This window comes from Lichenostomus cassidix, chromosome 1Aa, assembly GCF_008360975.1.
Source record: "Lichenostomus cassidix isolate B80296 chromosome 1Aa, HeHo_3.0, whole genome shotgun sequence".
NCBI classification, from domain to species: domain Eukaryota; kingdom Metazoa; phylum Chordata; class Aves; order Passeriformes; family Meliphagidae; genus Lichenostomus; species Lichenostomus cassidix.
Genome location: NC_139480.1, coordinates 310,939 through 333,602, shown reverse-complemented (window position 1 = coordinate 333,602; position 22,664 = coordinate 310,939). Strand labels below are relative to the sequence as shown.

The following is a 22,664-nucleotide window of genomic DNA, read 5'->3' as shown; positions in this document are numbered from 1 at the left end:
CAGGTCTGGATCTGGCACAACTCCAGCATCCCACTGGTTTTCCATGCACTCCATGCCCTCCACGTGCAGCATTCCCTCATTCAGGCTCCCCATCCCCTCCTGTTCTCCATGGAAAGCCCTTATTCTCATATTCCCTGCGATCCTGTGGGCTCTCCCAGTGGGTGCCTCCGGCTGTTCCCGGAGCTGATTCCCGACATTCCCTCCCCAGGGCCATCAAGAACGGGAAGGGGCTGCACAGCAAGAAGGAGGTGCCAATCCACCGAGTCGCCGACATCTCCGGAGTAAGGATGGCCCTGCAGCTCGTGGGATGGGCGGGAATTCTGCTGGGATAAAATGGGATAAAACCCCACACAGCACCTCTTGTTTTGGGAGGTTTTTCCCTTTTTTCCTTGAATAAATGAACTGGGAATTGCCCCAGGGAGCTTCATGGCCTGGGAGCCAGGAATGCTGCTGGGGATCTCCCAGCTCTGCTGAGGGGATTTGGGGATCCCAACACCTCCTTGCAGAGCTCATTAAGTTTTCCTTAATTAATATTGCTGAAGATTTCTATGGAGCCCTTTGCTGCTGGGATGGGGAGCAGGGATCCCGGGAAAGGGGAGGTACAGGATGATCCATTAGGGATGGGGAAATGGAGCAGGATTTGTCCTCCTGATCCAGGCAGCTTCCCTGTGGTGTGTTTTGGATGGATTTTGGGGGGTATTTTGGGATGTATTTGGGGTTTTGGGATGCATTTTGGATGGATTTGGGGATGTGTTTTGGGATGTATTTAGACTTTATTTTGGGATGTATATTTGGGATTTTGGGATGTATTTTGAGATGTGTTTTGGGATATATTTAGGATTTACTTTGGGATATATTTGGGATTTTGGGATGTATTTTGGGATGTATTTTGGGATGTGTTTTGAGATGTATTTTGAGATGTGTTTTGTGATACATTTGGGATATTTTTGGGATGTATTTGGGATGTATTTTGGACTGTATCTGGGATGTATTTGGGCTGTATTTGGGGTGTGTTTGGGGTGCACGGCCCATCCCAAGCTGGGATCGCTCAGCTCCATGCCCAACTCATCCATTGGGATTCCCAAGGGTCCCTGATCCGTTTTTCCCGGCAGGACACGCAGAAGGCGAAGCAGTTCCTGCCGTTCCTGCAGCGCGCCGGGCGCTCCGAGGCCGTGGTGGAGTATGTGTTCAGTGGATCCCGCCTGAAGCTCTTCCTGCCCAAGGAAACCTGCCTGATCACATTCCTGCTCGCAGGTGAGCCGGGATGGTACTGCGGGATTCCCGGGATGGTACTGCAGGATTCCCAGGATTGTACTGCAGGATTCCTGGGATTGTACTGCGGGATTCCTGGGATTGTACTGCAGGATTCCTGGGATCCACACTGCGGGATTCCCGGGATTGTACTGCGAGATTCCTGGGATCCACACTGCGGGATTCCCGGGATTGTACTGCAGGATTCCTGGGATTGTACTGTGGGATTCCTGGGATCCACACTGCTGGATTCTCGGGACCAGCACTGTGGGATTCCCAGGATTGTACTGTGGGATTCCTGGGATCAGCACCATGGGAATCCCAGGAACCACACCACAAGATTCCCAGGATCAGTACTGAGGGATTCTCGGCATCTGCCTCGTGGGATCCCTGGGAACATTCCAGAACATTCTCCCAGCCTGGAGGGCCTCAGGCTGAGAGGTCCCAGTTAACTCTGGAGCCCCTGGATCAGACTGGGAGGGGTGGGGGAGGTTGGGATTTGGAAGGATGATCACCCAAAAATCCTGGGAAAGTCCAAACTGAGGAGCAGGTAGGCAATTGCAGGATGAGGATGAGGATGAGGATGAGGATGAGGATGAGGATGAGGATGAGGATGAGGATGAGGATGAGGATGAGGATGAGCAGCTCCCACACAGGGAATGTTTGTCCTCGTGGGAGCAAGGATGGAGTCTGGGAATCTTTGTCCATCCCTTTGCTCCCGGAGTCAGGAATGTGTCCTGTCTCCATCCCCCACGGACACCAGCACTGGGATGGGGCTTTGGGAAGCGGGATTTTCCATCCCTGCTCCCAGTGATGCTCCCAGTCCAACCAGGAACTTGAGATAACCAGGAATGGTGCCATGGGATCCCCTTTTCCCCCAGCACTGCACATCCCAGAGCCTTTTCCCATTGGTGCTCCGGATGCTGCCAGATCCTGGAGCTTCCCTGGAGTCTCCCAGTCCCACTATCCCTGGAGCTGATTGCAGAATGAGCATTCCCAGCCCTATTCCAAGCTGGCTTCTGCCCTGTGGAATTCTGTCCTAGACCTGCCTTTCTGCGTGTGCTCCTGCCTGGGAATATCCTGGGATCTGATCTATCCATTAGCAAAGCCAGCAGGAAGTGCTGGGAAAAGGTGGCTTCCACTTCCTGGTCACAGAAATGTGGGAATTGTCAGGAGTGATGGAACTTCCTGTGCTCAGGAGGAGGGATTGGGATCCACTGGAATATTCACAGAACCCATGGGATCCATAGGGATTGGAAAGAGAGACCGGCACCTCCCTGGAGTCCCAGAGCCCATGGAATCCACAGGGAATGGGATCAGAGTCTGGCAATCCCTTCTGCTGGTGCTGCAATCCCTGCTGCTGGTGCTGCAATCCCTGCTGCTGGTGCTGCAATCCCTGCTTCTGGTGCTGCAATCCCTGCTGCTGGTGCTGCAATCCCTGCTCCTGGTGCTGCAATCCCTGCTCCGTGGTTCTCCTCTTTGGAGGTCTCTGCTCCATGGGAATTCCTGCTCCTCTGGGATTCCTGCTCCACCCTGCTCTGTTCTAGCAGGGATTGATCCCTGAAATCATTCCATCCCATAGAATCCCACAGGCTGATGGCCACGATTCCAGCGGGACCTTCTGGCTTTTATTTTCCCTGTTTTTTATTGGATTTCTCCCCGGTGCCATTCCCAACCCTCCTCTGCCAAGCCAGGAATAGGATAAATATCCGCCTTTTATCAACGCCTGCCTTTTTTATGGATATCAAATGCAAATGAGCACCAGAAAGAGATGCCAAGTCCCTTAAAATGTGACTCCAGGGATGCTCCCGAGGGAGCTCATCCCGGCTTTCCAGCTAAAATAGATCCGTCGGAGCACTATAAATATGTGCAAATACAGGCGCCGGTTTAATCCCGAATTCCTCTCTCCCGGCAAAACTCCGGAGCCTGACGCCTTCCCGGAGCGGGGGCTGGGAGCGGGAGAATTCCCGAGGGATGAGGAGGCACCTCCGGGGATGTTGGAATGGCCACGTGGCTCCAGAGGGTCCCAAAACCTTCCTTGGGAGGCAGCAAAGTTTTGGGATGGTGAGGTGGGGATGGCAATCCAGAGTTTTTCCATGTGAACATTCCCACCGTGGGGCTGTGTTGGTGCTGTGCCTGCCGGGATCCGGAGCAGATCCTCGGCATTCCAGTCCCACTCCCGCAGTTCCCGGGTGTCTCCTTCCTCCCGCTTGCCTCCCTTGCTCCCAAAATCCATAAATCCCGCAGGAGATCAATCCCTGGCGCTCAGCCCCGGCACAGCAGATCCCTGCCTGGAGCCATCCCAGATCCTGTGCTGGGTGCAGCGAGGGGAGAACTGCTTAAATCCCGGGAATTGAGGCTGGAAGGGTCTCTGCTCCAAGAGGTTTTCCCTGGAAAGATTCACTTCATCTGTTCCCACTGTTGGCTGGGGAGGCCCAGCCCCTCCTGGGATCCCAGTGCGGGATCCTCTGGGGATGCTGTGGGATATTCTGGGATGCTGTGGGATGCCTTGGGATGCTCCAGGATAGTCCAGGGATGCTGTGGGATACCCCAGGATGCTGTGGGATACCCAGGGATGCGCTGGAATGTCCATGGGATGCTCGGGATACCCTGGAATGCTGTGGAATTCTTGCCCCCATCTCTCCTGCATGATTCCTGGGTGGAGTCACAGCCCCACAGCCCCTCCATCCCATCCCCGGCTCGGCAGGATTGTGCTGGAATTCTCTGGGAAGCCCAGGGGAGCGCGGTGGCTGCAGCTTCCAGCCGCATCCCTCATTAATCCGTCACGGCTTCCCGGGAAGAGCGGCAGAGCCGCGGATTCGGGATTAGCTGCTATTTTTAAAGTGCTGGAGAACTTTTCTGGGTGCCAAGCGTCCTCCTCCCCTCTCCTGCCAGCATTCCCGGCGGGATGAGCGCCCAGCCCATCCTTTGGAGCTTTCTCTTTTCCAGAACCTTCGCTGGGGTGGGTTTGGGATGAGGATGTGGTGTGGGATCCCAGCATGGAGGAGCTGGGAGCTGGCGTAGTTCAAGGATTCCAAGGCTTCCTCAGCTCTTTCCTTACTGTTTTGAGGAAAAAAATTCTATTGGGGTCCATGAGCCCTCCTGGCCCCTTCCATGGAGGAGGAAGAGCAGCTCCAGCTCCTCATTCCCATTCCCGGTGCAGTGCTGGGGGATGCTCCTTGCTGGAGAAATTTGGGATCAGAGCCATGCTGGAACCCACCCAGTGCTGGCAGGAGGATCCCAGGGTGATCCCAGATTTTGGGGGGACTGATGGCTCCAGCTCATTAACAAAGATCCCTGGATTTCTTGCTCCCCATCCCACATTCTGCTGTGTTTCCAGCAATCCCCCTTTTCCAGAAGTCCCTGTTTTTGGGGATGGAGGATGTTGGTGCCGTGAAGGGCCAGGACAGGTTTGGGAAGCTCCTGCCAGATTCCCTGGAAATGGCTTCCCTTGGAGGCAGCACAGCCTGGGAATGGGGACTGGGATGGGATGGGATGGGGCTAGGGCAGGGATAGGGAATGAGGATGGGACAGGGATGAAGATGGGGATCCAGTAGGGATGGGGATACAATGAGATGGGGATGGAGACAGGGATATGGCAGGCCCAGGAACGAGGATGAGGATGAGGATGAGGATGAGGATGAGGAAGGTGCTGGTGGCACAGGGACATTGTCCCTCAGGTGCTCCGAGCTGCTCTGAGTGGGATCTGTGTCCGTGTGTCCCCAGTGTTGGTGACACTGACATGGCCCTGGGGATGTAGCACCTCGTTGCTCGTGGAGCTGCAATTCCCAGCACTTCATTCATTATGCAAATTATGTAAATGATCTTTAATAATGCAGGACTTCCCCGTGTTCCGAGCCAGGGCAGGGGGATCCCGGGGGCAGCAGGAAAAGGAGGCGAGGAGGGGCTGTGACTGGGGGGTCCGGATGTGTCCCTGTGTCCCCATCCCTGCTGGGTTGTCCTCACATCCCCTCCCCTTTTATCCCATGTCCTCATCCCTATTTGTCCCTGTGTCCCCATCCCTGCTGCTCCTGGGCTGTCCCAGTCTCTCCCACAGCTGTACCACTTCTGGACCCTCTCGGAGCCCCCCACGTCCCACTTGTTCCTGGTGTCCCCTTCATGGTGTCCCCTTCCGGGGTTGCCATTCCCAGTGTCCCCTTCCCGGTGTCCCCTTCGTTCCCAGCTGCTGACAGTGCCTGGTTTTCCCGCAGGGATCGAGTGCCCGCGGGGCGCCCGGAACGCGCCAGGGCTGGCGCAGGAGGGAGAACCCTTCAGCGAGGAGGCCACACTCTTCACCAAGGAGCTCGTGCTGCAGCGGGAGGTACGGCGGGATTGCGGGATTGTGGGATCACTGGGATCCAGGGGAATCCGGGGGAATCTGGTGGGTCAGGAGATCTGGAAGGATCTGAGGGCAGTGGCCGTGAGGGCCTGAGGGTGCAGTGATACCCAGAGATCCTGGAATACCCAGTGATCCTGGGATATCCAGAGTGTCCTGTGGGATATGGAAACATCCCAAGTGATCTTGAGAGATCCTGGGAATACTGAGAAATCCTGTGAATAATGCGAGATCCTCAGGGATCCTGAGAGATTCCAGGAATCCTGAGAGATCCTGGGGGATCCTGAGAAATTCCGGGGATCCTGAGAAATTCCAGGGATCCTGAGAGATTCCAGGGATCCTGAGAGATCCTGGGGATACTGAGAGTTCCGTGGGCAGATGCAGGATGGATGTGTGGCTGGATGTGGGGTTTGATGCAGGATGGATGCAGGATGGATGTGGAGCTGGAAGCAGGATGGATGTGGGGTTGGATTCCAGATGGATCCCTGTGTTTGAACCTGTTCCCATTAATTTCTCCTAATATTAAAACTCCCTGGAACTCCTGTGATTTCCCTGATTGAAGCTCCGGAGCTCAGGGCCCATTTTGGGTAATTATTCTGTGATTCACAATTCCAAGGTGAATCCCAGATCCCCCCCGGCTGTCACAGCCCCCTGAGCAAAACTCAGGGATTGATGCACCCATCCAGATGTTGGATGAGCACATGTGGGCATGGATAGAGATGGGATTTACAGATCCAGATGTGGCCATGGCTGCAGACACAGTTGTGGGTGCTGATGCAGATGTGGACACAGCTGAAGCTTTGGGCATGGATCCAGATGTTGGCATGGATGCAGTCATGGGTAGGGATCCAGATGTGGTTTGTGGGTGCAAATGTGGCTGCAGATCCATATGGGGGCTGGATGCAGATATTGCCATGGGTGCAGATGTGGACACAGGTACAGTTGTGGTCATGGATGTGCAGATGTGGGCGTAGATCCAGATGTGGATGTGGATCCAGATGTGGTGGCAGCTGCACGCCGGCAGTGCCAGCTGAGGGGACACTGGGATGCAGGGACACCGGAATGCAGGGACACAAGGACACGGGAGTGCAGGAACACGAGGACACAGGGACACAGGGACACGAGGACACTGCAGTTGTCCCCCTCCCTGCTCAGCATCTCGCGCTGCCGGGAATTGCTGACCCGCATCCCAAGGGCTTCGCTCCGCTGCCTCGGCACATTCCCGAGGCTCTGGCGATGCACCTGCCCGCGAATGTCGTGGCAGGGAGGCCAGATGGGATCGGAGCTGCTTCCCAGGAATGCTGTGGCAGGGAGGACACGTGGAAGCTTCCCGGGAATGTCGTGGCAGGGAGGCCACGGGAAGATGGGCTGCTGCCCAGGAATGTGGTGCTGGGGAGGCCACGTGGAACTGGGGATGCTGTGTGGGAACTGGGGATGCCAGGCAGGAATTGGGGATGCAGAGCAGGAATTGGAGATGCAGAGCAGGAACTGGGAATGCCAGGCAGAAATTGGGGATGCCAGGCAAGAACTGGGGATGCAGAGCAGGAACTGGGGATGCAGAGCAGGAACTGGGGATGCAGGGCAGGAACTGGGAATGCAGGGCAGGAATTGGGGATGCCAGGCAAGAACTGGGGATGCAGAGCAGGAACTGGGGATGCAGGGCAGGAACTGGGAATGCCAGGCAGGAATTGGGGATGCAGGGCAGGAATTGGGGATGCAGGGCAGGAGCTGGGAATGCCGGGCAGGAATGCCGTGGCGGGGAGGCCGCGGGAAGCAGCCAACTCCCAGCTCCAGCTCGGGGTCCTGGCGCTGTCCCCGCGGTTCCCACGGTGGCCCCCGGCCGCGCATTCCCGCCGGCAGCCGATTCCCGATTCCCTGCCCACCCCCACAGCCGCGGGATATTTTTATCCGGCGGCTCCGGCTGCTGCTGACTCACGGGCCCGGAGCCGCCGCTGACAAACCGGCCCCGGAGCGTGGGGAGCGGGAGGGTGCTGGGATGCTCCGGCGGGATCACGGCTCACGGGGAGCCCAGGAAGGGCCCAGGGGACCCCCGGGTGCCCCTTGGCTCCTCTGCGGCCTCACCGATCCCGGCAGGAGCTGCTGATCCTCTGGGAACACCGGGAAGCTGCCCCAGCCCCCCACATTCTGCCGGTGCTTTTTGTCCGCTGGAGCTGTGGATTCCCAGCTGGTCAATGCCATGCTGATCCCAACCCCAATTCCCGTGCTGATCCCAACCCTGATCCCAACCCTGATCTCAGCACTGATCCCAACTGTGATCTCAGCACTGATCCCAACCCAAATTCCCATGCTGATCCCAGCCCTGATCCCAGCCCTGATCCCAACCCTGATCCTAACCCTGATCCCAGGGTCAATCCCAACATTGATCCCAATCCCAGGGCCAATCCCAATCCCAACCCCAATCCCAACCCCAATCCCAACCCCAATCCCAGCACTGATCCCAGCACAAATCACAGTCCCAATCCCAGTGCCAATCCTAGCCCTGTGCTTGGAGCATCTGCCATATCCTACTGCATGCTCCCTCATCCCACCTCATCCTCCCTTATTTTCCCTTACCCCACCTCATCCTCCCTCATCCCACCTCATCCTCCCTTATTTTCCCTTACCCCACCTCATCCTCCCTCATCCCACCTCATCCTGCTCCCTCTGGAACCACCAGTGCCAGTAGGGGCAACAGAAGAACCCCAAATCCCACAGCTGTGGGGATTCCTGTGACACTCCCTAAAAATCCCTGTCTTTAATTAGTCAATATTGGTCAATGTCCTTTTTCCCATATTCCAGAGATTGATTCCTGCCCTGCTCCAAAGGAATCAGGCCAGGGAAGGACCTGGGGGTGTCTGTGGGGTTGGGGGTGCCAGAGGGATTGTCCTTAACAAGCTGGATAGGATGGAATTCCTGGAAGTGGGAGCTAGGGGTATCTGAGAACCAGTGGGATTTGGGATGAGGAAGAGACTGGGATGGGATGGGATGGGATGGGGAAGAAGATGAGGATGGGGATGAGGATGGAATAAAGGTGAGAAAGAAAATAAGGATGAGGATGGGATGGGGATGAGGATTATTAACTCAGTTGCTCTAATTTTGGGCTAAAATTGATGCAAATAAAATCCATAAATCCCTCCAGCCCCCCTGCAGAATTCCCAGGGTTTTTGGGATCATTCCCAGCAGGCCCTGGTGCAGGGAGGAGTGGGGGGGAGCACAGCTAGGGCTGGGGGTTCGTCCCCCCTGAGGAGGAGAAGGAGGAGGAGGAGGTGTTGGCATTCCTAGATTGGCCCAGGTGGGAAAATTCAGGAATAAAGGGAAAAGCAGGAATATGATTTTGGGAAAAGCTGACCTGGATTCGCCAAAAATAGCAAAAATCCTAAGAACGCCCAGAATCCCAGCGCTGAACCCCGACGGCTCCGTGGTGACAGGGGGGAGGGGCTCAGCCCCTGGGTGTCCCCAGGACCTGGTGGTGGCACAGGGGGGGTGGCACTGCCCCTGGCACTGGGCTGGAGGTGGCACCCTGGGGACACCAGTGCCATCGAGGGGGCATGTGTCCCCACCCCGGCACATGGAACACGGCGTGTCCCTGTCCCTGTGTCCCCACAGGGCAGAGGGTCCCGCTGTCCCCATTCCCCAGAATGGGAGATCCTAATGTCCCCCTGGACCCGCAGTGTCCTGGCACAATGTCCCCACAGGGCTGAGAGTCCCTGTGTCCCCATTCCCCAGAACAGGGCATCCCTGTGTCCCCTGCACTCGGGGATCACAGTGTCCGGCAGTGTTGGGGTCCCACTGTCCCCCCTGGTGTCCCCCCCGCTGTCCCCCCGCTGTCCCTCCCAGTCAGGATCAGCACCGCTGGTCAATCCCGGTCCATCCTCCCTCCCTCCCATCCCAATTCCAGCCAGGACCCCCAGCCTGGCAGTGACCCTCAGCCCCCCCAGCCCCACTCGGGGGTCCCGCTGTGCCCACCCGGGGGGGCAGCTCTTGTCACCCCCCCAGCTCCTGTCACCCCCCGTGTCACCCCAATCCTCCTCACCCCTTCCCCTCCTCCATCCTCTCCCTCCATCTCCCTTCTCCGCTCCGCGATTTTTCCAAAGCTTTTCCTGCTGAGAGGACAAAAAACCCCTTTCAGGCTGCCGGGGAGGGGGGGAACCCCGCGGCCCCCCCGAGCCCCCCCGCTTAACCCCTCGGGCACTCGGCGTTACAAATTTGGAACAATATTTATTAAAATACAAAAATACACTTGTTTTTTTTTGTTGGATTCGCGGTACAGTCGGATCCTTCCGGCGTTTACAGCCCGAGAGGGAACTTCTGCATCTCCTTCCCGCCTTCCTCCCCCCCCGGACACCCCCAAAACCAAAATTTTAGCTCAGTTTTGCCCCCCCCCCGAGAACATTTTAAAGCTAAAATGAGAAATTAAAGTAATTCCAGCTCCCAAGCAACTGGGGGGCTCCCCCTCGCTGCTGCCCGACCCCCCCGACCCCCCCATCCCCTCGGGACCCCCACGAGGCACTTGGGGTCCCCACCGGGACGCCCCCGGCGCCACCTCCGATGCTGGTGGCCCCCCCGTTGTCACCCCCCCCAAGCCCTTATTTCTCCCAGCCCCCCCTGTTCTGTGAGCAGCCCTTGGGGGGGGTGTCCCCATTGTCCCCATTGTCACCCCTCCCGGGGCAGGGGGGGTGTTCCCCACTCCCCCCCCCCAAATAAAAGGACTAAAAATGCCGTTTTTAGCGAAGGTGGTTACAATCATTCGTCAGGTCTCCCGTGGGGCCCCCCCAGCCCCCCAGGAGCCGTAGCCCTGTGCCGGGGGGTCCGGGGGGCCCGGGGGGTGACAAACACCGTGGGAAAGGGGGTGCAGAGCAAAGCGGGGGGGCACCCGCTCTCCCCCCCCCCAAATCCCCCCCGAACCAACCCCCCCAGCGCTTGAGGGGTTTTTCCCCTTCCCGTGGGTTTTTGAGGAATTTTTTGCTTGAATACATTGCAGACGTCCATCCCCAGTCCCCCCCCGCCCCCCCCAAGACACCCCCCCAAAATCCATTCCTTTATTGCATTGGGAAGGTCTTGGCGCGGCGCCGACATCCCTCTCCGCTGACGCCGGAGCCGCCGGCACGCGGCCAAGGGCAGCGCCGCGGGGTGGGGGGGCCGACCTCACCCCCCCACCCCAAATAACCCCCAGAAACACCCCGAACCCCCCCAGACCCCACCCTGACAGCTCCTGCCACCGCTCCGGCGTCCCCCGCGTCCCCCCGCGCCACGGCACCGCCGCTCGTCCCCGAGCACGGGGATTTTTCCTCTTATTACCGATTTTTTTTTTTCCTCTGTTTCTCCTGGTTTGTTTTTTTTTTTGTGTTTAAATAGAACCTGCGAGTTAGAAAATAGTGGTTTTTTGTAGGAGTTTTGGGTGGGTTTCGTTAAATTTTAATAGAATCTGCTGCTCTTCTCGGCCCCAAGGTTGGCTATAGAAGCATGTACACGAAAAAGAGTCTCTCCCCCCTCTGTACAAAAGTTGTGTCTATTATTGAGGAATTCTCCTGGTTTTCCTTAGTATTGAGGAATTCTCCTGGGTTTCCTTCTTTTTGGAGTTCTGCTTTTGTGCATCTATTGCGTTTATAATAATTTGGGGCCGGGGTTGGAGGAGGGGGGGGACGACGACCCAAAAAAAAGCAGGAAAAAGCCCCCAAAAAAGAGTCATATCTGGGTTTCCTGAACTTTCTCCTTGGGGTGGGTCTGGATTAAATAGGGGTCGGCCAGGGTGGTCCCAGGGGGGTGCAGGGAGTTGCCCAGCGCGTTCTCTGTCCAGTGGGCGCCGTGGCCATGGCCGGCCTTGTAGGTGTTGTAGTTGAGGTGCTCGTGGATGTTGGGCAGCACCACGGCCCCCTCCCCAGCCCCACCGGCCGGGGTGGCCGAGGGCGTGGCCGCGGTGGCCGGTGCGATGTCCTCGTCCACCTGGATGATCTCCACGGTGCGGGCAGCGGTGACGGTGCTGCGCTGCTGGTGGCGCTTGCGGAGCTTGTAGAAGACGATGAGCATGGCGGCGGCCAGCAGCGTCACGGCCACGAAGCAGCCGATGATGATCTTGGTGGTCTTCATCACCTCGTCCAGGCTGGTCTGCAGCTTGTCGCCGGCGTCGGCCGTGGGCACGGCCACCTGCTTGGGCGGGCGCGTGGTCTGCACCAGCACGGTGGTGGTGGTGGTGTAGGCTGGCTGGTAGCCCGTCGAGGTGGTGGGCACGGGCTTGGTGAACTTGGGGGACACGTCCTCCGGGGAGATCTCGGTGGTCTCCACCGTGACGGTGGTGAAGAAGCTGTAGTTGGAGGTGTTGAGCTCGGCTGTGCTGACATTGAGGAAGGCCGAGGCGTTGGAGTTGCCGGCCACGTTGGTCACCATGCAGGTGTAGAGGCCGGTGTCGCTGAGCAGCACGTGCGAGAAGTTGAGGGTGCCGTCGTTGAGCACCGAGAGGCGCGGGTGGCTCGAGGCGTGGCTCAGCACCGTCCCGTTGGGCAGCAGCCACCGCACCGAGGACATGGAGGGCGTGCGGCAGCGCAGCTCGGCCACGCGCCCCTCCGAGATGTTGAGGTCCGCGGGCGCGTCCATGATGAAGGGCGCCGAGCACTGGAAGGAGGTCTGGTCCACCTCCACCAGGAAGCGACCCCGCATGTGCAGCGGGGCGTGGCAGCGGCCGCAGCAGGTGGAGTTGGTGGGGATGTACTCCCGCAGCCACCACGACAGCCAGAGGATGTCGCAGTCGCAGTCCCAGGGGTTGTGGTGCAGGTGCAGCTCCACCAGGTAGCGCAGCGGGGCGAACAGGTCGTGGGGCAGGGACGACAGGTTGTTGTGGGCCAGGTTGAGCTCCACCAGCGCCGTCAGGTCGTCGAAGGCGTTGCGCTCGATCAGGTTGATCTGCGAGTTCATAATCCAGAGCTTTTTGAGGGATTTAAGCCCGTGGAAGGAGCCCGGTTTGATCTCAGGGAAGTTGTTGCCCGACATCTCCAGCTCCTCCAGGCCCACCAAGGGCGTCAGGTTGGGCATGTCCTTAATGTTGCACATCCCCAGGTTGAGGTACTTGAGGTTGTACAAGCCCTCAAAGGCGCCCTCGGAGATGTACTCGAGCTTCTTGAGCTCGCCCAGGTCGAGGCGCATGAGGGAGGGCACGCGGTTGAAGGCGTAGCTGGGGATGCTCTCGATGGGGTTGTTGCGCAGCCACAGCTCCCGCAGCTTGGACAGGTACTCGAAGGCCCCGCTGGGGATCACCGTCAGCCAGTTGTCGAAGAGCTCCAGGGTGTTGAGGCTGGCCAGGCCGTTGAAGGCGCCCACCTCGATCTGCCGGATGGCGTTCCTGCCCAGCTGCAGCACCTCCAGGTGGTGCAGGTGGCGGAACGTGTCCGCCTGGATCATCTGGATGTTGTTCTCCATGAGGTTGAGATAGCGGGTGTTGGAGGGGATGCCGGGGGGCACCTCGGCCAGGCCGCGCCGGGTGCACACCACCTTGCTGAACTGGTTACTGCAGGAGCACACCGAGGGGCAGCTCTGGGGGCCCGGGGAGGCGGCGGCCGCGGCCAGGAGCCACGCGTGGAGGGTCAGGGAGGCGGCCAGGAGCCGCGGCCAGGTGCGGTGGCGGCGGAGGTGGTGCACAGTTACCTGCCACAAGAGCTTCATGGTGTGGCACGTTCATCATTCACCATCGTCTGGGGATGGCGGCGAGAACAGGAGAACGGGCTGGGGCCCCCCCCCTCTGCCGGCTCCCACGAGCTGGGGGGCCCGGCTGGCCGGAGGGGGGGGGTCGGGGGCTGGGGTCGGAGGGGGAGCTCGGAGGGAAGCGGGGTGAGGGGGGAAGGAGGGAAAAAATTAAAATCGAGGGGGGGAAAATCAGCGGTAGGTGCTGGGGGGGGTGGGGGGAGAGGAGGAGAAGGAACCCCCCCCGCCCGGCCCCGCTCGCCAGTACCTACCTGGGGAAGGGGGATCGGGGGGTCCGGGGGGGCGCGAGGCGAGCGCGGGGGGCGCGGGACCGATGGGGGGGGGGGGCCGGCTCCCAAAAAAAAAAAAAAAGACAAAATGGCTCCTGGAGGCTGCGGTGCAGGATGAGGGGGGGGCCGGCCCGGCTAAGCGGGGGCTCGGCAGCCCCCGACCGCCAACCCCGCGGCCTCGCACCTCCGCCCGTGCGGCCGGCCCGGGGGGCTCGGCGGGGCCGGCATGGCCAACCCCCCCCAGGCCGCGGGGAAAAGGGGGGGGGAACGCGGGGAAAGTGGTGAAAAAGGAAATAATTAAAAAAAAAAAAAAAAAAAAAAGAAGCGGGGAGAAAAGGAAGAATTGGGAAAAGGGGAGGGAGCGGAGGGTAGAAAAAGTGGAAAAAAAAAAAAGGGAAACGGGGAGGGAAATGGGAATGGGGGAGAAAAAAATTTGGCGAGGAAAGGGAAAAGGAGATAAAAAGGGAATAAAAATCTAAAATCAAATCAAATCAAGGTAAGAACGGAAATGGGGATAAAAGTTAAAATAAAGCTAAAATCAGATGAAAAACTAAAAATAAAAATTCAAAATATTAAAAAAAAAAATCCCCAAACAACCCGGACGAAACCTAAAAATAAAACAGGAAAATAAAGATTAAAAATAGGCCGAAATAAATAAATAAATCGCGGGGAGCCCCCCCCGGGAGAGGGAAAAACGCGGTTCGGGGAGGGAGCGGGGGGGAGGAAAGGGCGTCGGCGGGGGGGGGGGGAGATGCCGGCGGGGGCACCTCCCGGTAGCGGCGGCGGCTGCGCTGGTGGCGGGGCGGGGGGGTCCCGTCCCGTCCCCTCCCGCGTGTCGTTCCCGCGTCCCCGCGTGGGTGTCGCGTTCAGCGGCGGCGCGGGGCGATGGTGGCGGTGACAGCGGCGGTGACAGCGGTGGCGGTCGCGGTGCCGGCGGGCATCCTCCGGTGGCGGGGGCCGCGCGGGGCGGTGCGGGCGGTGCGGGCGGTGCGGTGCGGGGCGGTGCGGGCGGTGCGGGAAGCAGCCGCGCAGGCGGCTGGCTCATCCTTTTGTCCTTCAGTGCGAGCGCGGATGGATTGCTGCTGCCGCCGCTCCCGCTGCTCCTGCTGACGCATCCCGGCTCCGCACAGACCCCCCCGCGCCCCCCCCGCACCCCCACCCACCCACCCACCCGCCGCGCTCCGGAGGGGCCCCCGCCGGCCCCGCTTCGGCCGGTGCGGCGGCCCCGGAGCGGTTTTGTGCGCGGGGAGGGGGATGCGGGATGCGCCGCTTCCTCCTCCTCTTCCTCCTCCCTCCCGCCGCCTCCTCCTCCTCCCCCTCCCCGCAGCCCCGCTCGGGGCTTATGGAGGGGGGGACTCCCTGAGAGACCCCTCCCCGGGGCCGGGGACGGACAGAAGGACGGACGGACGGACAGAGGGAGGGAGGGACGGAGGGCCGGGGGCAGCGCGGAGCTCGGCCGCTTTAAGGTGCCGGCGGGGGGTGACTCGGCTCCATCCGCGGAACCCCCTGAACCCACCCCGATCTGAACGGGGGTCCCTGAGCCCCCCACCCGCAGGACTGAGACCCGACACGAGCTGTGACACCCGTGGGGAGCACAAACCCTGCAGTGGCGGAGGGGGTGACAGGGGGTGGCTCCGCCGTGGCTGGGGACAGTGACCACGGCCTGGTGCCATTGCTTTTTGGGGCCCAGGCTGGGCACTGCACCCCCAAAGGTGCCTTGTCCCCTCCCTCCTCCTGGGACTGCTGTGTCCCCTCCAACCCCTATCAGCAGCCTATTGCTCCCCCTGCTCTTGGTGACACTGGTGGCACTTAAAGCTGTCACCGGAGAGTTACTGGTGGGTGGTGGGGACCACTGTGGGGCTGGTGGCCCCCTGGGAACACCCTGTGTGGCAGCACCCCAGGGCTCTCCAGTCCTTTCTCACTGGGGTCACTGTCCCTGCGATGGTGGCATGTCCCCAGGGGGCTGCAGCTGCTCTAGCAGTGTCCCCCCCAGGAGCTGCAGGACTTGATGGCCTTGTGTGCCCCACAGGTGGGTCCCATATGTCCCCTGTCCCCCACAGCGGGCACATCTTGTCCCTGAGTCTGTCAATGTCCTGCTCATTCCCTGGGTGGTGATCCCAGGGAACAGGGATATTGTTGCCACCTGGAATGTCACCCTGTGGCACTGGGGAGGTGCCACAGCTGGGGCCCTGACCCCAGGGACCACCATCCCTGGGGGCAGTGTGTGACCTGGGGCCATGTCCTGCACCGTGATCCTGCCGCACACTGGTCTCGGCAGGTGTGGTGCCATCTCCGGTTTGGTGCCATGACCAGTGTGGTGACATGGCTGGTGTGGTGACATGGTTGGTGTGGTGACATGACTGGTGTGGTGACATGGCCGGTGTGGCGACATGACCAGTGTGGTGACATGGCCGGTGTGGTGACATGGCCGGTGTGGTGACATGGCTGGTGTGGTGACATGTGGTTGTGCTATTTATGGTTCTGTGGCTGTCATGGTGCCAGGGGTGATGTGGTGCTCTGGCCACTGTGGTGCCATGGCCACTGTGGTGACACAAAGCCACTGCGGTGACACAAAGCCACTGCGGTGACACAGTGCTATGTCTGCTACAGTGCCACCACTGACATGGAGTCATGGCCGGTGTGGTGCCATGGCTGCCGCAGTGCCATGGACACAGCAGTGCCATGGCCGATGCGGTGTCACGGCCGCTGTGGTGCCATGGCTGGAGCAGTGCCATGGTCAGTATGGTGCCATGACTGGCACGATGCCATGGCCAGAGCAGTGCCATGGCCAGTGCAATGCAATGTCCAGTCAGGTGCCATGGCCAGTATGGTGCCATGGCTGGTGCAGTGCAAGGACAGAGGGACACCACGAGGCTTGGGGAAGCAGCAGGAACAGTCATGGTGAAATGGATGAGCTCAGGCGTGGGATAGGCTCTGTGTCTGGCAGCACCAGCAAAGCCAAACCCCATTAGTCACGGCAAAACCAAACCCCATTAACCATGGCACAGCCAAACCCCATTAGTCACGGCAAAACCAAACCCCATTATTTATGGCAAAGCCAAACCCCATTAACCACGGCAAAGCCAAACCCCATTAACCATGGCAAAACCAAACCCCATTAACCATGGCAAAGCCAAACCCCATTAGCCATGGCAAAGCCAAACCCCATTAGCCATGGCAAAGCCAAACCCCATTAGCCATGGCAAAGCCAAATCCCAGTAACCACAGCAGAGGCCCCAGCTGAGGTTTGAATCATCACCATGTGGCCCAAGCTCAAACCTCGCTGTCCTCAGTGCCTCAGCCACATACCCAGCACTGTCCTGTGCCTTGTGCTGTCCCCAGGGCCACACTGGCCACGAGTCCAACCCATCCCAGTGTGAGGTGTGATCCCCAGGGTGTGATCCCCGGGATGAGGTGCGATCCCAGGGTAGGGTGTGATCCCCAGGATGTGATCCCAATGTGAGGTGTGATCCCCAGGGTGTGATCCCAGGGTAGGGTGTGATCCCCAGGGTGGGATGTGTTCCAGGATGTGTCCCAGGATGTGGCAGGTCCTGGTGGCGTCATGTACCCCATGCGTGGCTCCCCCATATCCCTTTTCCCCCACAGCACTGCCCCCCCTGGGTGACCTTTCCGTACTGGGGCTCTGGGCTGGGCCCAGACCCACCCTGGGGGGACACTGTGGGGTGGCACCTTGGGGTCCAGGCTGGGCGCAAGGGAGGCCATCTGGGGGATCCCACCTGAGGAGGAGGTGGCAGTTGGACAGCCTGGGGTGGGGACAGCTGCCCACGGATTTTGTGATTCCCGGGGTCCCACAGGTTGAAGTGGAGGTGGAGAGCATGGACAAGGCTGGGAATTTCATCGGGTGGCTGCACATCGAGGGCGTGAACCTGTCGGTGGCGCTGGTGGAGCAGGCGCTGTCCCGTGTCCACTTCACGGCCGAGCGCAGCCCCTACTGCAAGGCCCTGCTGGCGGCCCAGGACGCAGCCAAGCAGAGGAAAGAGAAGGTGAGGGGGACATGGGACTTGGCACTGCCCCAGAGAGATGACCCCATCCCAAAGATGGCCCCTCCACACTGGATGTCCCCACCCTGAGAGATGGTGCCACCAAAGGATGTCCCTGTGTCAAGAGGTGGCCTCACTCCCAGAGATGTCTCTGCCCTCAGAGATGTCCCCACTGTGAGGGGTGTCCCGATGCCAAGAGATGTCCCCATCCCAAGGGATGTCCTTGTGCCAAGGGATGGCCCCACCCCAAGAGCCAATGGCCCCACCCCAGGGAATGTCGCCTCCCCAATGAATGTTCTCACCCAATGGATGTCCACACACCAAGAAGAGGCCCCACCACAATGGACATTCCAATCCCAAAAGATGTCGAGATGTCCCACCCAAGAGGTGTCCCCACCAAAGGGATATCCCACCCCAGCCATGTCCCACCCAAGGCACATGAGCCCCCAAGCTGAGGCCTGGTCACATTCCCACTGCCGGGTGAGCCCCCCAGTCTCCTGTTGCCGTGACCTGGGTGTGGCCGGATGTCCCCACGTGCTGTGTCCCCCAGGTGTGGTCCCACTACGAGGAGACGCCGGTGGAGGAGGTGGTGCCGGTGCTGGAGGAGAAGGAGCGCACGGCCAACTACAAACCCGTGTTTGTCACCGAGATCACCGACGACCTCCACTTCTACGTGCAGGACGTGGAGACCGGTATGGGGGACACGCTGGGGACCCCAGCAGCCAGGGGTGCTCCCCAGACTGGGCATGGCAGGGGGGCATTGGATGGGATGAGGATTTGTGGGGTTGGTGGGCAAACCCCTAAATCCCTGTGTCCAGGGTGACGTGTGATCACCCCACCACCCCCCAGGCTGTTTTTTGGGACCCAGGCTGGGAGCCCACGACTGGGATCCAGGTTTGGGGTCCAAAGGTTGAGGTCCTGGGGTGGGCTCTAGGGTTGAGGCCCAGGTCTGGGATCTGGTGTTGGGGTCATTTTTGGGACTTGGGGTTCAGGATCTGGGCCCACACTGGGGAACGGGGTTGGGGTCGGGTTTGGGGTGGGATTGGGGGTTTATCCTGAATTTGGCCCTGCAGGCGCCCAGCTGGAGAAGCTGATGGAGAACATGCGTGCCGAGGTGGGCGCCCACCCGCCCGTGGAAGGATCCTTCGCCCCGCGCCGCGGAGACTTCTGCATCGCCAAGTTTGTCGACGGGGAATGGTGAGGAGGGGACGGGGTGACCCCATGGGTGGGGCTGGGCCAGGGCAGCCATGGGGGCAGGGTGAGGACCAAATCCCCAAAATCCCGTTCTTCAGGTACCGCGCCCGGGTGGAGAAGGTGGAGTCAGGCGGGAAAGTGCACATTTTCTACATTGACTATGGCAACGTGAGTGGCACTGGGGGAACTGGGGAAGAATCCAGCCCTCCTTCCATCAATCCACCCATTAACCCATTCATCAGTCCATCCATCCATCCATCCCCTTGGTGTCCCTCATGCTGTCTCCCCCTTCAGTTATGTCCCCCATGATGTCCCCCCAATGCCCAGTGTCCCACGGTGTCCCCGTTGTCCCTGCAGAAGGAGACGCTGCCACCCACCCGCCTGGCGCCGCTGCCACCTGCATTCTCCCCGCGGGTGTTGCCACCCCAGGCCACTGAGTACACCTTTGCCTTCATCCAGGTGCCACAGGATGTGAGTATGGGGCGGGGGAGCCTCACCTGAGCCCAGCTGGGGGTCCTGCTGTGATCCCACACCCCAGAGTGGCCCCTGACCTTGAACCTCCCCGTGTCCAACACCCTGAACCCCAAACCTGGGACCCCAACCTGGACCCTGAACATGGACCCCAACCCTGGGCCCCAAACCATGGACCCCAAACTTGGTCCCAATTGGAAACATCCAACCTGGGACCCAAATATGTCTCCTGACCCTGAACCCCAGCCCCAGCTCCCCAGCATGTGCCCTGACCCCAATCCTGAGCCCCAATCCCAGGGTCACCCCAGCCTTGTGATGATACTGAGCCCAGTCCCCCACACCCCAGTCCCAGGGTTACCCCAACCCCACAGTAGGTCATGGGTGTCCCCAGAGCACCTGGGGTCTGGGAGCTTCCTGAGGGTCATTTTGGTGGCCCTTGAAGATCTGGTGGGTCCCTGAAGGCCACAGGGGATCTCTGAGGGTTTGGGGGTCCCTGACTGACATGGGGTCTCCCTGAGGGTCTGGGTGTCCCCAAAGACCATGGTGTGTCTCTGTGGGTGTGGGGTAGCCCCAAAAGCCCTGGGGGGGTTCCCGAGGTCGTGGGATGTCCCCAGATGCCCCAGGGTGTCCCCGCGGGGTCACTGCGGGGTCGCTGACGGGCGCGGGGTGCAGGAGGAGGCGCGGGCAGACGCCGTGGACAGCGTGGTGAGAGACATCCAGAACACGCAGTGCCTGCTCAACGTGGAGCACCTGGGCCCCGGCTGTCCCCACGTCACCCTGCAGTTCGCCGACTCCAAGAGCGACGTGGGGCTGGGGCTGGTCAAGGAGGGGCTGGTGATGGTGGAGCCCCGCAAGGAGAGGCAGTTCCAGAAAGTGGTGGGTGCTGGGAGGCTGTTGGGGATGGTGGGTGTGTCCTGAGTGGCACCAGGGACACTGGGGGTGTTGGGTGTGTCCTGGGGGGCACTGGGGGCTGTTAAAGGGGTGTTGGGGCACTGGGGGTGTTGGGTGTGTCCTGAGGGGCACTGGGGGCTGTTGAGGGGTGTTGGGGCACTGGGGGTGTTGGGTGGGTTCTGGGGGTCACTGCCCCCCCATGGCAGGCACTGATCGATCCCAGCTCGGTGCAGCCATGGGGTGCAGGGATGGGCTCCCCCCACCCCTTTGCTGTCCCTCTCGGGGCCAGGGGTCACCCTGCCCTCCATGGACAATGGGAGCCACAGGAGGACACGGGGGGGGTCTCTGTGCCTAGGGGTGCCCCCAACCCCCCCGAGGGCCAGGAGGGGCTGTGGGGTCACCCTGGACTGTCCCCCCCAGATCACCGAGTACCTGAACGCGCAGGAAGCTGCCAAGAGCGCCCGGGTGAGTGGGGGAACCCCAAACCCAGGGGAGACCCGCTGGTCAGGGGGCTGGATGTGGCACCCCCAACCCCGGGGTGGTGCTGGGTGCAGCCCCCCTTTTGGGGGTGATGCCGCTGGGGTGACCCCTCGGCACGCCCCGTTTTGGGGACCCCCGTGACCCTGTGTCCCCCGCAGCTGAACCTGTGGCGTTACGGCGATTTCCGCGCAGACGATGCAGACGAGTTTGGCTACAGCCGCTGAGGGGCTGGGGGGGCTGCCAGGGACCCCAAGCCCCCCTGAGCCCTCCCATCCCGTCCCGTCCCGGGGGGGCAGCCGGGGGGGCTCTGAGCCCTGGGGGTGCCGTGGGGGGAGGGGCACCCCCAGCCCCCCGCCCTGCCTTGGCCCCCCCAAACCCTGGCCTGTATTTAAAGCTGCAGAGGCCCAATAAACGTAGTGAAGCGTCGTGGCTTTTTGGGGTCCCTTCTGTGCTGGGGTCAGTCACCCCCCAGGGCAACTCCCCCCACGCCCTGGGACAATGTTGGGACCCCCGGCACTGGGAAGGGGGTCTCCCTTGGGGTGCAACCCTGGGACCTGAACCCCAATTGGGAGCTGAGGGGCTGGATGGGGGTGTGGGGGCGATGGGGGCAACCCCAAGAACAGCAGCCAAACTCCCCTCAGAGCCAAGTGGGGCCCTGAAACATGCACCCCACCTTGGGTCCCACTTGCAGGCCCCACCCTGGACCCAAAGCTGGCCCCCCTAGCCTGGGTCCCAATCATGGACTCATTGGCTCCCCAAAAATAGCCCCTGACTTTGGACCCCCACCCTGCGTCCCACCCACGAGCCTGGGACCCAAACCCAGCCCCGAGTGATCCCAAATGTGGCTGCAGACCCTGAACCTCAACTCCGGGTCCCAGTCGTGGACCTCACACTGGACCCTCCTGCAGTGCCACCCCTGCCCGTGACCCCCGGACTGACTGGGGGTGCAGCATCCCCAGCAGAGCCCCCCTGTCACTGCACCCCACCGCCAGCGTCACCCCACCCCCGCGGGGTCCCCGTGCTGCCCCCCCCCGCGCTGTCCCCGCTGTCCCCGCGCCGCGGATCGATTGGGGGGGGGGCTGGAGGGGGCAGCGCTAATTGAATCCGAAGCAAATTAACACGGAGCGGCACAATCGATAATTAACGCCGGGCAACGATCGTAATTAACGGGAGGGGGAGGGCGGGGATGTGGCTGGGCGGGGGGTGGCTGTACCCTGTCCCATATCCCTGTCCCTGTCCCCAGCCCGGCCACCCTCACCTGCCTCAGCTAAGGGTGGGCCGGTGGTCTTTGGGCACCTTTGGGGCCCCGGGGAGGTTCTGGCTGTGCCTGGGGGAGGTTCTGGGGGGTTTTATGGGGTTCTGGATGTGTCTGACCCCATCTGGGACTGTGGGACGGGCTGGGGGCTTGGAAGGGTCCAGGAGATCTCTGGGGTTCCTGGAGGGCTCCGGGTGTGTCTGGGGATCTCTGGGGGTCTCTGGATGCAGGGGTGCTGCTGGATGGTGCAGAAGGGTACTGGGCGGTACTGGTCAGTACTGGGCTGTAGCGGTCAGTACTAGGCCGGTACTGGTCCCACACTTGTCTGCAGTGGTCCATACTGGTCTGCAGTGGTCCACACTAAGCCCATACTGGTCCGCATTGAGCCCATACTGGTCCGCACTGAGCCCACACTGGTCCGCACTGAGCCCACACTGGTCCGCACTGAGCCCATACTGGTCCGCACTGAGCCCATACTGGTCCGCACTGAGCCCATACTGGTCCGCACTGTGCCCATACTGGTCAGCACTGGGCGAGCTCCGTCAGCCCGAACGAGAAGGAGAATGGCGCCACCTGGCGGGAATGACCAGAATGACAAACAGAACAGCGCGGCCAGTATGGGCCAGTGCCTGGATAGCCCATCCCGGTGCTGACCAGTGCCTGGATAGCCCATCCCAGCACTGACCAGTGCCTGGATAGCCCATCCCGGTGCTGACCAGTGCCTGGATAGCCCATCCCGGTGCTGACCAGTGCCTGGATAGCCCATCCCGGTACTGACCAGTGCCTGGATAGCCCATCCCGGTGCTGACCAGTGCCTGGATAGC

General features: G+C 60.7%; 2 protein-coding genes across 2 annotated transcripts in view; one reads left to right on the top strand and one right to left on the bottom strand.

The window, feature by feature from the left end:
- Positions 1–21,011, top strand: part of SND1 (staphylococcal nuclease and tudor domain containing 1) — a 68,616-nt gene extending 47,605 nt beyond the window's left edge. The window contains exons 14-24 of the mRNA XM_085080674.1: positions 209–281; positions 1,113–1,254; positions 5,463–5,572; positions 17,364–17,552; positions 18,100–18,241; positions 18,623–18,746; positions 18,842–18,911; positions 19,101–19,214; positions 19,887–20,090; positions 20,526–20,570; positions 20,744–21,011. Of these exons, the coding sequence (XP_084936800.1) occupies positions 209–281; positions 1,113–1,254; positions 5,463–5,572; positions 17,364–17,552; positions 18,100–18,241; positions 18,623–18,746; positions 18,842–18,911; positions 19,101–19,214; positions 19,887–20,090; positions 20,526–20,570; positions 20,744–20,809 (1,279 nt within the window). The 3' untranslated portion in view covers positions 20,810–21,011. The remainder of the gene's footprint in view (positions 1–208; positions 282–1,112; positions 1,255–5,462; positions 5,573–17,363; positions 17,553–18,099; positions 18,242–18,622; positions 18,747–18,841; positions 18,912–19,100; positions 19,215–19,886; positions 20,091–20,525; positions 20,571–20,743) is intronic.
- Positions 10,790–15,279, bottom strand: LRRC4 (leucine rich repeat containing 4). Its single transcript, XM_085080686.1, has one exon. The coding sequence runs from the start codon at positions 13,238–13,240 to the stop codon at positions 11,273–11,275; it is 1,968 nt and encodes a 655-aa protein (XP_084936812.1). The 5' UTR covers positions 13,241–15,279; the 3' UTR covers positions 10,790–11,272.
- Positions 21,012–22,664: the final 1,653 nt, after the last annotated feature.